Source organism: Sceloporus undulatus, chromosome 1, assembly GCF_019175285.1.
Source record: "Sceloporus undulatus isolate JIND9_A2432 ecotype Alabama chromosome 1, SceUnd_v1.1, whole genome shotgun sequence".
Taxonomy (NCBI): Eukaryota; Metazoa; Chordata; class Lepidosauria; order Squamata; family Phrynosomatidae; genus Sceloporus; species Sceloporus undulatus.
The window spans coordinates 182,019,317-182,036,057 of NC_056522.1; the positions used below are offsets into that span (position 1 = coordinate 182,019,317).

The 16,741-nt window shown below is 39.7% G+C and overlaps 1 protein-coding gene across 5 annotated transcripts in view; it reads left to right on the top strand.

Annotated features, from left to right (window-relative positions):
* TASP1 (taspase 1) overlaps positions 1 to 16,741 on the top strand; it is an 82,035-nt gene that overhangs the window by 38,663 nt on the left and 26,631 nt on the right. For all 5 annotated transcript variants that reach the window (XM_042467170.1, XM_042467180.1, XM_042467208.1 and 2 more), the window contains one exon: positions 14,951 to 15,061. In XM_042467170.1, the coding sequence (XP_042323104.1) occupies positions 14,951 to 15,061 (111 nt within the window). The remainder of the gene's footprint in view (positions 1 to 14,950; positions 15,062 to 16,741) is intronic.

A 16,741-nucleotide genomic window follows, 5' to 3' on the forward strand; every position in this document is an offset into this window, starting at 1 on the left:
GGCAAGTTTTCCCTGTAATGGTCCCAGCTTAGGATTGCCACTGCCCCCTCCCGGATTCGTCCCTTCTCACTTGCTGCCCCTTACTCCTGGAACCTTCTTCCACCATGTGCATACCTCATCACCTCTCTGCCCCAGGATGCCTCGTTTTAACTATCCATTAAGAAGCCAAGCCCTCCCTCCAGTCCATCTGCCTTGGTCCAGGCCTTAGAGGGAGAGAAGAACTGATGGACCTGATCCCCTTCCCCACCACCACTCCCTTTTCCTTTTGTGTTGTGTCTTTTTAGATTGTAAGCCTGAGGGCAGGAAACTGACTAATTAAAAAGATTGTACAGTGGATCCTTGTTATACGCTGGGGTTTGGTTCCAAGTTCCCCCGTGTATAAAAAAATCCGTGTATGCTCAAGTCCCATTAAATATAATGACATAGCAAAATGGTGTCCCTAATAAAAAATGGAACATCAAGGTAAATTTATACTTTTTTGGAACATTTTCAAACCGTGTATGCTTAAATCCATGTATAAAAAATCCGTGTATAAGAAGGACCGACTGTATGTACAGCGCTGTGTAAATTCCAGCGCTTTATAAATAAAGGTTTAATAATAATAATAATAATAATAATAATAATAATAATAATAATAATACATCTTCTAGAATGGTTTCCCTTTTGATATCTGGGAGACACTTAATGTGAATGTCAGGAGGCTGCTTCTGTTGGATCATCTCCAGTCCAGTGTTTTTACTGCTTATGCTGGCAACCGCCCAACTTTTTTGTGGTGTGCACTAGACCTTCTTCTGTCAAACTTACAGATGCTTCCTTGCTTTAATGCAGAATGCACATGCATGCTAAAAACAATGGGTCCTGGTCTGCTCACAACAAGTAAAGTACAAGAGAAAAGTTGGAATGGGGAACAATGAAGGGTAGCAAAGGGAAAGGATAAAGAATGAGCTCAGTTCCGTCCAAGCAGCTTAGCATGGCAATTCTTGAGGAACAGGTATAATAAATTTACATTGTATTTGCAAATATTTTCTTGATGGTGATGTGGAAGTAGTTGGCTTTCTGCTTGTTATGGTATATGATAAATGCATTACAGTTCAATTAAGGAAGATTTTGCTCTCTATAGAAGAATTAATTTTCTTACGAAGAAAATAAAGTGTGTTGTTATATGCACATGGAAATGGATGATGTGGTTCGGACACTTGTATGGGGAAGCCATACATGTTTGAGCATGATCTTCCTTTGCAAAACTAGCAAGCAAACTGATGATTATCCACCAGCATGACTGCCATTATGTTTTTATGTTTAAATAATGTTGTTTTTGCTGCCCAGCACAAAGATCAGCAAGCTTAGGTGAACAGAAGCGCTTGAATTAACATGTCAAATGTGTCTTGTAATTGAGAAAAGTACCATGAAGAAATAAAACTATATTTCTTTCTTTTTTGATTTTAGCATTTGGATAATTTTTCACATAAAATTGTAAAAAGTACTGGCTTTGATTATTTATGAATCATCTAGTAATTTAAAATAAGTAAAATTCATTAATTTAAAAAGTATTTCTTTTGCTGATAAATTAAGAGGAGGTGCATGAAAAGCAGGCTGTTGGATCTAAAGATATCAGTGTTTTTATTTATTTACAAATATAAAAGGACTAAAATACTACTACTCTAAAGTATGACCTGTGGATAAGTCGAGCGTAAAACTTTGAGACTCCTCAGGTCTATGGTGGCTCTTCAGTGTTTTCCCGGCAGTGGACAGAGGCTGTTTCTCTACGGTAGTGAGGAAGCACCAAAGAGCTCCGGTTCTAGCCTTTTTTCCCATGGTGTGGGGTTAAACAGTCACAGGTGCACTCTGCCCTTTCAGTCCTGCCAAGAAACCTACTTTTACAGTAGACTGTCCCTGGAATGGAAGCACTTTACAGCTGGCCCATCCACAGTTGTCTGCAGTGTTTGGCCTGTCTTCTCACAGAGGGTGAGGAGGAGGTGGAGGTGAAGTCAGTTGGGGGAGAGCCAAATGTAAAAGAAACTAAGGCAGGGAGGGAGAGAAAGCCTATGCGTGTGTGTGTGCATGCATGCATGACTAGGGAAAGTGGGGTGTATGTGTGTGACTGGATCAGCTGTTGCTCCCATAGAAATAAAAACCGCCCTGCACTCTCTCTGCTTCCAGCAGCCCATTTCCAGGCACAGAGGGAAAGTGGGGAGGAAGGTGTATGTGTGTGTGTGTTTGTCACTGAATGAGCTGCCATCATTGGCATTACCATATTGTCCCATATAGAAGTCGACCCAGGATTTGGGGGTCAATTTTTGGACATAAATTTCTTGACTTATAGATGAGTATATGCGGTAATCTTTCAAGGGAATGGGCACTTGTGCATTTCTACAGAAGCACAGCCACTCAGACCCTTGCTGCTGATATATGCAGGAAATGACCGAAACAGATAACAGTCCCTTCACCTGCATACCTATAAGACGTAACACCTTGTTTAAAACAAAGGTGGAAAGTAGTCCTTCTGTAGGATGTGTTATGTCTGAAAGGTAGAGTTAACAAAGGATTTTTCTTTTCACATATTTTTGTCTTCCTGAGGGCACACCATTTCCTTTTTTGAAAAGTGAGACAAGAGATACGCAAAAACTATGCTAAAACCTTTACCTTTTCTAGATGTTTGTGGTACACTCTTACCCCGGGATACGAATGCGCCGCGTTACGAAATTTCCGGGTTACGAAAAAAAAAATACAAAATAATTCCGGGTTACGAAGGTTTTTCCGGCTTGCGAAAAAAGTTTTGGTGCTTTTCGGCGCCATTTTGCACGGAATCGCGGCTTTTCCCCATTAGCGCCTATGGCAATTCGGCTTGCGAAAGACTTCCGGGTTACGAAAATGGCGGCGGAACGAATTAATTTCGTAACCCGGGGGACGAGTGTACCAGGTCTTCAATTTGGCTGTGGGATCACTGATACCTAGCATTATTTGCCTCCAACACAACCACAACAAAATCCAGGTTTGCATAACTACTTCTCCTCACATCCATCCTTAATACTTCTCCTTTCCCTGTGGTCTATTCTTACCATTGAACTTTGGAGTTTAAACTCCTTAGGACATTGCCCTGTCTTTTCCCTTTGTGTTTCTTCAATAACGAAGATTAAACTGAGCTTTGTCAATTGAGTAAAGAACAGTTGAGGATTTAAACCAGGAGTGGGCAACTTGTGGCCTTGCAGGTCTTTTTGGATTGCAGCTCCCACTATCCTCATCATTGGCTTTCCTGGGTAAGGCAGTTGGGAGTTGCAGTTCAACAATATCTGAAGGGTCGTACAGTTTCCCACCCTGATCTAAATCATCCTTTTCAGTTAGGAGACTTTAAAAAAAAATCTTGTGTGATTTTAATTGATTTTAATTGCCTTTCAGCAAACTATAATGGAAGTTCTTCCGGATTACAGGTTGTGTTTCTGTTTTCTATATAGTTAACTAATTCTCAGGTACCTCCCTGAACAAATCTTGCCTAGAAAGATAGGGTCACTTTAGGGTTGCCACAAGTCAGAAATAACTTGAAGGCACACAGCAACAACAACAACAAAACAAGCAAATTAGCAGTCAGTGTATCTGTACTACTGAGCTCATGTTTACTTTGGTTTCAGCAGTTTTAATTCCTCGACATACTAAATTATGTGGAGTATTATATTGGATATGTATGTGTTGATTTAAAAAAAAACATCAACTATCGTAACATACTACTGTGGCTTAAAAGGAGAAGATGAAAAGTGCTTTTTAGAATAGTTGCTACAAAGGGTTTTGAAAGCCTGGTTAGTATCACTTTGGGAAAAAAGATCAAAGCTGTAGTGTTTGTAGTGTTGTGTAGTGGACAACATTTGTAATGCGAGTGTACACATTTTCTGTTTAGATCCCTGAGCAGCTTTGCTATTGTAGCAAAGTGCTGCCTGACTTTCTCCCCCATAGCCTTTTGCATATGGCTTGCAGAAAGAGGACTGGATTTTCATTTCTCCTCCATTCAATAGGAGTTGCTTTCATGTTTTAAAATTGAAAACGCGTGTTTTTCAGTGTGGTGTATGAATGTGGATGCCCTCTGACGCACCTGCTTCCAATTTCCTGACTTGAAAGGAAAGCCCATCAAAAGAAGCAGAAAAACAGATTCTGTGACACACTGCTCTGAAACCCCATGCTTTACAGAAGTTCTTTGCTATGCCATCTTGGTTCCATTGATAGATGACTCTGAGATGCAGGACTTGAATAATAAGTAATGTTTTACTTTATCCTATGCTGAGGCTTTTTTAAGACTCTTGTTGTGGTTACTTTAAACTTCAGAAATCTGCTTAGAGGAGACTGTTGTGTAGCTGCTGGGCTTTGTGACAAATGAAAAGGAATACTTACAGTAATAAGGTCATGTGTATACTGATAAAGAGTGAGTTACACTGGCAACACTTGAAGTTTTCATCTTTTAACATTTTTTTCAAAATACCAGAATGCTAGATCAGAATAATTGTGTGCCCTGTAAAATATTTCCTGGCTAAATAATAAATTATGAAGATGGCCGTAGTACACATGCTGTGTCTGTAGAAGTGTTGCCTACCTTTTGCAAGAACTCAAAATATAATGAGCAATGCAGTATGATGGCAGAGCTACATATTATGCTGGAGATATACAAACAGATCTCAGGATGTTTTTTTCTTTCAGTGAAATACAGTTATACAGGATTGGTTGCCAGAGTGGTTGAAGCAGGGGAAGAGGAATTAAAAGTGAAACCCTCCTCAACTACTGTTCAATCTGTGTGGGAAATATGAGATCATCCATGCGGTTTTGTAAATATACTTTAAACATATATTATACCATACTCTTCAAATAGTTTTTAAAGCAATTTACAGCAAATTAAAATAAAAAAGACAAAACTGAATAATGCTAAATGATCACAGAATGCATGAAGTAATAAAACTACAGATGCGACAGTCAATTCAGCAGCAGATAACAATAAAGCAAAGCAAAACATGGTATACTCTATCATAGGGAGTATATATCATACTGAAAGTTGCCTTATCAATGTTATCAAAGTTGGTCTCATTTTTTTCCCTTTGGGAGTGTCTCCTGTCAGATTCTCCCAAGACGCTGCTTGCTCCATCATCTCATCTCCAACCTGTGCCATCCTCGTCTGTGTCTCCTCAATATTGTCCATTGTCACCTCTACCAAAAACAATAGCCACATTTTTGAGGCCACTTCCTTCTCTGCTTTTGGTCTCTCTTTTGGTTTTGATGTTGACACTGTCAGTGTACTCCGCTCTGAGGGTTCTACCATGATCAACTTCTTCCTTGGTTGTTTCATCTCTTGTGCCTCCAGCTTCTGATGCTGCTCCTCATCAGCATGTACAACTTTTCTAGCAGTGTCTCCAGCCTCAACAGCCTTTGGAAAATGAAGTGGGCTGCGCAATTACTAGAATGCTGCTGCCGAAAGACTACTTTTATCTAACAAGATACACCATAGGGATTTTCTTGATTCCTATGCAGTGGCAATAGCAGAGATTCAGGATGGTTAAAGACTTAACTGAGATGCCTCCCACCCTGAACCCTTTATGGGAACCAACTAAAGCCTTCTGTGACACATTTAATGACTAATTCACAGATAAAATCTGTCAGATAAGAGCCGACTTGGATGTGGGCATTATTGCAGAGACGATAAGAGAGGTGTCCAGCACCTCTGTGGACAATGTTAAACTGGATCAACTTGAATCTGAGTACCGATGAAGTAGACAACCTTCTTGGTAGCATGAAAAAGACAACTTGCTCCCTCGATTCTTATCCCTCATGGCTGGCTGTCCAGGGAGGTGATGCAGTAAAGGTGTTGCTCCAATTTATAATTAATGCATCCTTCAAGGAAGGTAACTTTACAGCTAGCTTGAAAGAAGCTATGATTAAACCACTATTGAAAAAACCCTCCCTTGACCCCTTGAACAGAAATAACTACAGGCCAGTTTCCCTTCTTCTATTCTTGGGCAAGTGATTGAGAGAGCTATTGCCTTTCAGCTCCAAGCATTCTTGGAGGAAACCGATTATCTAGATCCATTTCAAACCAGCTTCAGGACGGGATACGGGGTTGAGACTGCCATGGTCAGCTTAGTTGATGATTTCCTTCTGGGTATCGACAGGGGAAGTGTGGCCCTGTTGGTGCTCTTGAACCTCTCAGCAGACTTCAATACCATCAACCATGTTATCCTTCTGGAACCTTGAAGGAATTGTGAATCAGGGGCACTTGTGCTCCAGTGTTTCCATTCCTGTCTCTCGGGCAGATTGCAGATGGTGACACTGGGAGACAGTTACTCTTCTAAAAGACAGCTAAAATCTGGCATCCTCAGGGTGCCATTCTGTCTCCCATGCTATTTAATTTTTACATGAAGCTGCTGGGCGAGATCATCTGGAGACATGAGGCGAGGTGTTATCAGTATGCTGACGACACCCAAATGTCTCCACGTCTTGGACTGTTGCAGTGACTAAGGAAGGCATCTCCCCTGTGAACAATTGTCTTGGGTCAGTAATGGACTAGATGAGGAAAAACAGGGTCAAATTGAATCCTGGAAAAACATCTCCTGTTTAAAACCTAGTTCAGTTGAAAGTTCTTTAGCCATCCAACTTGGTTTCTTGAGACACTTCCCATTTTTCCTCCTCATTGGAACAGTTTGAGATTGTGCCCTCAGTATCTCCCTTTGAGAAACTCCTATCCAACTTCCTTCTCTTTTAGTATTCCTGACCATGGGATCACCCCCAGTATTTCCCTTAGTTTATTGAAGTCAGCTTTCCTAAAGTCTAGAATGTGTGTCTGACTATGCCTGGCTTCTCCTTTCCACTGTATAACAAACTCCAGGAGAACATGGCCACTTTCAACTAAGGATCCCACCCTTGCACCCCATTAACTAGGTCATCCCTACTGGTTAGGATCAGATCTAAAATAGCTGACCCCCTTGTTGCTTCTTCCGCCTTTTGGATAATGAAATTGTCTTCAAAGCAAGTGAGGAATTTGCTAGACCTTGAGGATTTTGCTGAATTTGAATTCCAGCAAATATCAGGATAGTTGAAGTCACCTATCACTACTACATCTCTCCTTTCTGAGTGTGTGGTGATCTGTTCTAAAAAGGCATCGTCCAATTCCTCCGCCTGACTTGGAGGTTTGTAGTAGACACCCACAACAACATCCCTGTTATTTCCCACCCCTTTAATTTTTAGTCAGATGCTCTCCACCTGGCTTCCAGGATTGATGTCCTGGATCTCTTCGCTGGTGTAAATGTCCCTGATATATAATGCTATTCCTTCTCCTTTCGTGTTTGGCCTATTTCTCTTGAAAAGGTTATACCCCTCTATTTCTACATTCCAGTCATGAGACTCATCCCACCAGGTTTGAGTAATGCTTATTATATCATATTTGCTTTGTTGTGCTAGGAATTCAAGTTCATCTTGCTTATTTCCCATGCTGTGTGCAATAGTGTAGAGACATCGAAGACCATGTGTCCCCTTTACTTACTGCCTGTGCAATTTTTTTGCCTCCCACTGTTGGGTCTTTGCACTGTTTGCCTTCTTCCCTCTATGACAGTTTGACTATTTTCTCCAGCCTTTTTGCCTTCCAGAATTCTGTCTCCCTCCCCAAAAAACTCAGTTTAAAGCCCTCCTGATCAAATTTTTGAGACTACTGGCAAAAACATTCTGCCAATGGCGTGAGATGCAACCCATCCCTTGCCAGAATTCCTGGGTGCCAAGCATAGTTCATCTGGGCTATGCTATAACATTCCCAAGTGTTTCACTAAGTGATCATTTCATTGTACCCCTTTATCCAGAGCCCTATTAGAAGAGATCACTGCCTTGCTACAGAAGGGTACTATAGAGAGACTTCTGCATTACTGCAAGAGATCCAGTTATTTCTCAAAGTACTTCACAGTTCTGAAAAGTAACAGTGGCTTTTGCTCAGTTCTGGGCCTCTATGACATCAACCTATACATCATGCCATGCAAATTCAAGATGGTGATGCTACATTCCATCCTATCATTCCTATGCAAAGGAGATAGGTTTTCATCCATAAATCTCTGGAACAACAGTGGGAGTTCATGAACCTCATGTTCATGATCGGCAAGAACTTATATCCATATAATACAGTGGTGCCTCGGGTTACGAATTTAATTCGTTCCGCGGCCGCTTTCGTAACCCGAAAAGCCTTCGTAAGCCGAATTGCCATAGGCGCTAATGGGGAAAAGCCGCGATTCCGTGCGAAAAAGCCGAAAAAAGCACCAAAAGTTTTTTCGTAACCCGAAAAAACATTCGTAACCCGGAACAATGATTCCCTATGGTATTTTTTCGTATCCCGAAAATTTCGTAACCTGGGTATTTCGTATCCCGAGGTACCACTGTAGTCTCTTTTTTGGTCTCTCTACCGCCCCGAGAGAATTCACCAAGTACATGACAGTGGTGATCTTTTCCCCCAGGACTCGAGGAACACAGATCTATACCCGAATGATCTGGTGTCATCGTCCCAGAGCAGGCTTTTCTGAGACATTCATTTCACTCTCTTCTTCAAGACCAGGATCTTGGTGTCAATCCAAAGAGATCAATTCTGGAGCCAACAAGAGTCGTCATCTTCATTGAATCAACATTGGACTCTCATGCAGGCAAAGTTTATCTTCAGTAACCTTAGTGTATTGTAGTTACCCCCCAGAACCTTCCTGGGTCTTATGGCTGCCACCACAGCTCTAACTTACCTAGCTAGCTGGAGATTTCGCCCTCTCCAAATCTGATTTCTCAAAAATGTTGACCCCTTTCAGTCTGACCAATCCGTGATGGGACTGACAGTACCTCAGCAGACATGTCAGTCTCTTCTCTGGGGGTGAAACTTTCTTTCTGGCACTTTGCCTTATTGTGCATGACGATGGCAGATATGTTTCTGATTGGCTAGAGAGCCCACTGTGACAATGTATCTGTATGAGGTCATTGGTCCCCCAAAGAGTCAGTGCTTCACATCAGTGGCTTAGAACGTCTTGCAGTCATAAAAGCTTTCCAAGCATTCAAGAGTAAGTTGACAGAGAAAGTGATGCAAGTGATATCAGACAACACCACTGTCATTTGCTATATAAATAAGCGAGTACACACTCCTTCAGCACTGCTGCTTGATCTGACTATGACTCCATGGGACTGTTGCACCAAGAAACATGTTCATCCTGTGGTTGGTGCATTTGGCAGGCTAAGAGAATGTGCTAGCGGATTCTCTCAGCCATAATTGTGTTCTTCAGCATGAATGGCCTCTGTCAAAGGATGCTTTTCACATGTTCACGGACAGATGGTGGGTTACCTCACATTGACCAAAGAGCTTCTTTTCAGTTGGATGGAGAGGGGAGATATGATTGAATATTGCCAGCATACAAGTGACTATGAACCCTAAAATTCTGGACAACCTATCCCAGCGGTTTCATGTATAGGTTACTGTATGTGTATAATCACATTACCCTATACTTGGATTCCAGCTCTCTTCCCAAAATAATTTTTTGCTTTTATTTTAATTGAGACCTAGTACTCCTTACTTTATTTCCATCTTAATCAGAAGATGAATGAGTTCTTCTTGTACTAGATATTCAGTGAGCTTTATCTATCTACTTCAACAGGATAGTGGTTTTCTGGGCTGATTCCAGCTTATTTGTATGCTACCGGGTTCTTCATAAAGATCACAGAATCACAGCTCCATAGCTCACAGACAATTATATTGGTCTGTCAGCTGGCTTCCCAACTTATTACCTAGGAAGGAAGTCATTCAACAATAACTGTTTCTCCTGCAGCCAGACTGCAAGGGATGGCACCCTTAGATTTGCACAAAACAGCTATACTGCTGACACCCATGAGATTTGTGAAGCAACTAGTCAATGAGAACAGAAATGGGAGCTGATGTATCTTTCTGATAAATTTTGAAAGGGGATACAAGGGGGCATAGTTTAGTTTTTGTTAGGGTGGTTCCCCACCCTTTCAGTAACTGTTGTGTGACTTACTTTCTGAGGGTCATGTGCTCTCATTCTCATTGCTGTCCTCTTCTAGTCTACCAGCCTTTCTTCTGACTTCTGTGTTCCTCACCTTGTCTATGTTGTTGGTTAACTACTTATGATGTAATATAGGGTTTGTGATGTTACAATGGCCTGGTTGCCATGTTGTCAGAAAGAGGAAGGGCAGCCTGGAGGTGCCTTACTGAGGAGAGGAGAGTGATTAAATACCATTGGACCCAAGACAGAGCTTAAAACTTAACAGATTGATTGTAATGTAGGTTTTGAGTGCCACAGTGCACACAAATGCTGACAGGTTTACATTGCAATGAATGTACTATTCTTTAATATGCCACCACAAACACAGTTCTTTGCCTGCTTCTTAACTTTAGCTTTATTGTCTCTACAAGTGAAAAAATAATTCATAACCATTTAAAAAAATTCTTCGTAGAGGTTCATCATCTAAATACTATCTAGAATTATACTAAAAATAACTAAGTCTATTTTGCTCTATGTAGCAAGTACTTAACTTGAAAGAAACACATTTACACATGTCATAGTTCACTGGTATCCATTGTCTGCTGTTGTCATTGAAAATTAGTTTTGCCTTTTATTTAATGTCTAGTGCAGAACATGCTGTAAGCCAGGGACAATAGCTTCAAGTCCTGGGATCAAATCCAGCCCTCTTTTGGTCTCAATCAAGCTGCTGGGAATTCCTGTACAGTATTATCATTTGGTGGTTTTCATCCATTACAAAAGACTGAGCTGTAAGCTACAAGCTTTCAAAACATACTAGAAGTTTTGGTCCCACCCTTTTGCCTTCTGCCCTGACCACAACTGGAATGAAACTGATAGTGGTTCTCCACCCTTTCAGTACCTGTTGTGTGACTTACTTTCTGAGGGTCATGTGCTCTCATTCTCATTGCTGTCCTCTTCTAGTCTATCAGCCTTTCTTCTGACTTCTGTGTTCCTCACCTTGTCTATGTTGTTGGTTAACTACTTATGATGTAATATAGGGTCTGTGATGTTACAATGGCCTGGTTGCCATGTTGTCAGAAAGGGGAAGGGCAGCCTGGAGCTGCCTTACTGAGGAGAGAAAAGTGATTACTTGATTTGAATCAATATACATGTCCATTTCAATAACTGGTATTAAAATTAACTTCCTACCTCATTCAGAGCGTCTGAGTACAAACTTTGTTTTTAGATGCCATTTGCAACCAGGTTTCTTTAAGGGACAGTTAATGTAAATGAAATGTAATCAAGAAAATGCAGCTTAAAATTATTTGTATGTATACAAGTTCAGTTCTTAGGAGTTGAGTCCTTAGGAGACTTGAGGCCTTAAAATTTCAGACTTGGGGTTTTTCTGTGTCTTTTGGTGAATCAAGCTTTTTCATCTTAAAGCAGGATTCCAGATGCATTGAATGGGAGGTTCTCCAGATATTGTTAAACTGGAACTGTCATCAACCATAAGTAGCATAGCTGCTGTCAAGGGATGGAAGGCCACCTGTTGCCCACCTGTGCATCATCATCTTCATCCCTCAAAAACCGGAACTCAAGGCAGCTTCGAAAATCCTTCAATTCTCATAAGCCTGTTAAAATAAAGATACAATTTATTGTATGTTTGTTTAGTGTCATAATAAGTTATATTGAAAACTAAAGCAAGAATGGTTTATTTTTAAAACTGTCAATGTGACATACAGTGCTCAAGTAATTTTACTGCATTATTATTACCCACCTTTTGTCGAGGCACAGTTTATGAATGGACTAACTTAAACTGAACTTCACTATTCATTACTGTTTTAGAATACATACTAGTTAAAAATAAAGTTAAAACTTTGTAAATGGTTCCGTTATCCTTCTAAATCGCTCCATAAATAAATAAAATAAATAAATAAAAAATAGTATCCCCTTGGACTTCATTTCCCTAGTCGCCTTTGACCTTCTTTGTGACATTTTGCTGCTGTTTACTTATATTGTTTTTATTGCATTGCAGCAGATATTTTTACTTACCAGATATTTCTTATTTTTACTGTGTGTTCTTATTTAGTTTGTTAGTGGCCCTGAACACCTATAAACAAAGGCAAGCTATAAAGTGATGATATTACCACTAGCCTCAATTCCATGATTAGTCCTTGCTAGTGTGGATTCATTGAATCCGTTGCTCAACGGTTAGTCAGCCTCTTACATAAAAACCAGTGATTCATTGACTATTGTAGCTGGACCTAGCAACTAGATTTTGGCCATTTGAAGGGGGGCACGGAGGAGGCTGTTGCCAAAAGGGGATGTCTGGAAAATCTTTTTTGACTACACATAGGTAGTTTTCTTTTCTTTTTCACCAAAAGATAAACTTCTTCAGCTGTGTAGCCAGAATTCAAACAGTAATTGTGATGTTTATTGCTCGCTGACATGAGATTCTTGCAGATGAGATGGCATGATGCTGTAGACATCATGATTAGGCATCATTACCTCTATACTGGTGGGCTCTGTCTCCTTTGCTTCCCATGCAAACTCTTTCCTTCTCATTGGTCTCTTTATCTCTCCCCCTTCATCTTGGAACTTGTTCAGCCTCTAACAGCAGTTTTGCCTGGATTAGAAAACCTTTGTCTCCTTTCACCAACCTTGTTTTTCTCTCCACCCTGACTTTTCTCTCACAGATCTCCCCTGCACACAGTGCTTATTCAAAGTACTTCTTACATTTATCATTGAATTTATATTTAAAAAGAGAAAATGATCAACATAAATACTTTCCCATCCATCAGCTGGCTGCTGGTAAAGTCAGAGGGTGTATCCTTACCGCCTAGCTCTGTTTGCCAGTGCCCTAAAGTCTGCCAAGAAATTTGGAGGTGAAAGCCTTGGATGCATCTCAGCTGGCACACTTTTTACTGCTGAATCTATAAAAGTCTCTTTCACATTACACAATTATAGCACTATGATCCCACTTTGACTGCCATGATTCCATGCTATGGAATCCAATGATTGTCAGTGTAGGGAGGGACACTTACAATCCTTGGCCAGTGAGCTCCTCTGATGCCTCTGACTAAACTAGAAACCCTCAGGATGGAAACATGGCAGTTAAAGTGTTTGTAGTGTGAAGCAGACTAAACTTAACAATCAAGGGATCATGACTTTGTGGCATCTCCTTTGAAAAACAGGCTTACCTTAGCTCCAAGTGGCTACCTCCAGATAGCTCCAAGACAGTGAGCTAGGGTGAACTGTGGGAGCAATGGGTAACTGCCAGCATTCATGTTGACAACGTTTGCTTCCTTGTATTGGGAGTGATGTGATTAAGGGGAGATCTTTGGACCAAAAGCCACAATATAGAATGGCGATAAAGTATATTAAATTGACAAATAGGGAAAATATGAAAATATTTCCTACTAATGACTAAGTGTGAGTTGCCTTTTTAAAAAAAAAAGGGGGGGGGGGAGCAGAGATACGACACTTTTTATTAAGCCACAGTTCTAGGGTAACCTAATCCTTTAAAAAACTGAATGTGGCCAAGTATAAACCTTAGTTAACTGACAGTGTGTTAAGCACCTGTGCATAACCAGGCAGGTAGCATCAGAGTACCACAATCTTGCCCCATATCCAATAATTAACGCTATTGCTTCAGCAAATAAAATACTTCACTTTTTTCATTCTTGTATATAAGAACAACAGTTTCAAATAATTTTAAAAAGTGGGTGAGGTTATTAGAATTTATTTGCATATTTCTCAGTGGTTGTTTTTTGTTTTGTTTTTGTTTTTTGCATTTCAAGACTTCCTTGCCAGAAATTTCTTCTTTAAAAAACCCTTTGATTTTGAAAAAATGTTTTTGCACAGTGCCCCAACATTTTTTTTTGCAGAAAACTGCGTAAAAATTTGTTGTGGGTGATCATGTTCTCAGTGCAGTGTATCACTCTGTTGAGGCACCATTTCTTCTTGAGAATGAGTAGATTTTGATGGTGCATACGTTGGGCTGAAGGAGGGAGGGAATCCTTTTCACTGACTGATTATGTTCTGCTGATAGGGGGACATCACTGGATTTCACCTTGATTAAGTAAGTTGTTGGTCTTATAGTCAGCCCTCAGTGTTGCCAGGCTAGCCATATGCGGATTGGAGAATCTGCAGATAGCCCTGCCTCATTATTGTCAATGGCAGCACATGCATGCAGCTGTGCTGATGTGGCCACTTTATTATTATTATTATTATTATTATTATTATTATTATTATTATTATATAAATAAAACAAATTATTAACCTTTATTTATGAAACGCTGTAAATTTACACAGCGCTGTACATGCAATCTTTTTAGTTAGACGGTTCCCTGCCCTCGGGCTTACAATCTAAAAAGACATGACACAGAAGGAGAAGGGAGTGGTGGAGGGAAAGGGTAAGAGGTCCAGCAGTTCCTCTCTACCTCCAAGGCCTGGACCAAGGCAGATGGACTGGAGGGAGGGCTTGGCCACATGCAAATGATGTTCAGTGACACTAGTGGGACTTAAGGGCCCACATTTTTTGGTATCCTCAAGGGGATCTGGAACCAAAATAGCACCGATATGGAGGCTCGACTGTACTTATTAATCCGTTTTCCAAAAAAGTGGTCTAATTACCATTTTCCAAAAAAGTGGTCTAATTTAAAGTTTGGCTGGATAGAAATGAGAGAAGGATTGTGAAGGAGTTATGTTTTTGCACTTAAGGTTTGAATATGCAGACATTTGCTTGAAAATGACTTCCATTGTTTGTATTTGAAATAGCCCATCACTATACTGCAGAGAATAATCCTGGAAGACAAAATGTTCTTTTTGTTTTTCTTCTGTATTATTTTACTGCTTTATGAAGTCCACCTCTATGAATTTTGGGGGCTAGGATTTGCAGAAGGAAAAAAACAATGAAAAAGCCCTTAGTTATGAAGATTTTCATTGTTAACTGTGCATATTTATGTTAGCTATGCTTGCTGATCTGTTTTCCATAGGTTGTGGAGAGCACCTTGTGCGGACCTTACTGGCCAGAGAATGTTCATGTGCTTTGCAAAATGAAGATGCTCACCAAGCTCTGCTGGAAACTATGCAAAACAAGTTTATTAGTAAGTGCAAAGTTTGTCCTCATGTTGCTGATGTTTTCCTGGATATTTGCCATCTTCAGTCTTTTCCTGGCACACTTTTTCCCTGTATCTTTACATCCTCCCCAATGTGATACTCTGTTAATATTCTAGTTTGGAGCTCTAATTCTTATACATATACAGTACTTAGAAACATGCTCATCCTTTGAAACCTGTACTGTATTAATTGTTGATAATGAATGGATACAAATTTTTCTCTTTTTGTTATATAGATTTTGTGCAGTACAGTCTACTTGATGAATGGATTCAGATCCATGAAAATATATGCCCTAATTAAATTATTAATCTAAAGATGTTCTCGGCCCTTTGCTGGAGCAAACTGCTTTTGGTACTTCTGGGAGTATTGTGGCATGAGAAAATAGCTGTAGACTGTACATCAGATGGCATAAAATGGTTTGGAAATTTATCTGACCTCTAAGTTGGTTCGTCTTTTTAATCTCCTGGCTCTGAGTCGAAAAACTTTACATGCAAATATTAATGACAAAAATGTACAAACTTTTTTTTTGCAGATTTAATTGTAGATTTCATACATAATAGGTGATAAAATAGTCATTAAAGAGGGGTTGCCTTAAGAGCTTTTTGTTTTCGGGTCAGTATGAAAGAGAATTATACAGCAACTTCTATAGAATTAGATGCAGTGAGGACCATTAAGTGAGGTTTGTGTGCCTTCCCCTTTGAGACTTGGTTCTTTTCTTTCTTTCGTCCTATCCTTCCTCTATTCCACTTACTTATGTCCCCCTTTATCATGTGTGTGAGTATGGATGGATGAACTTGTCTGGTTGAAAATGTAAAAAGTTCGCAAGTCCTCAATAGACAGAGAATTTTTATATAACACTGAAATTGTGAGGATGTATTAGAGAGAAAAGGGGAGACCTAGGAAGTAAGTTTTAGCAGTGTGTCAGTATAACTGTTTCAACAAATTTCTTTTTGTTTAAAGTGTACCATATAAATCTAAAGAAAATACAAACTTGTTTTTTTCTTCTTTATGAAGTTTGCTAATAGGTTTCAGGCAGGGAGAGACTGATTGAGAGAGAAAAAGTGAGGTTTAGTGAGGAAAGTTATTGTTGAAACCATGTTTGAATTAGAAGTATTTTATCTAAATGCTTTTGGTTTGGCTCTTGATATTTTTGGAAATATGCATTGAATTCATATTTGGAATGACACTGATACATTTATTTTGTTGTGGCAGACCTTATTGAAGGCTGATTAACAAAATATAACTTCTGATCTCTGTTTTATTGTCTGTCATATTAGTGCCAAAAAGAATAATGGTATTTGGGGATGAAAATATAGCTCTTTGGCTTGATGAAAACCTTGATATAATTTAACAATGTCCCGAATAGTATCTCCCTACCTGACCCCAACAAATAGGCATTTCACAAAATGCTTTTGAATTTTTGTAAATGGTTTTTTAAAAAGGGATGTATAGGGCTTTATAGTAGAAGATAGGTCTTTCTATGCTGAACAACATATAGGGAGAACAATATTGTGTTTTAGTCAAAATATTAAGAGGGAACCTTTTGCAGACAGTGTAGTTCAATATTAATGATATTAAAGTCATGCCATCAGAACCTAAGAAGCCTGAAACTCTAGCATGTGGTTTGCTAAAAGCTGTCGTTTCTCGGAATAAGCCCAGCTAACTTT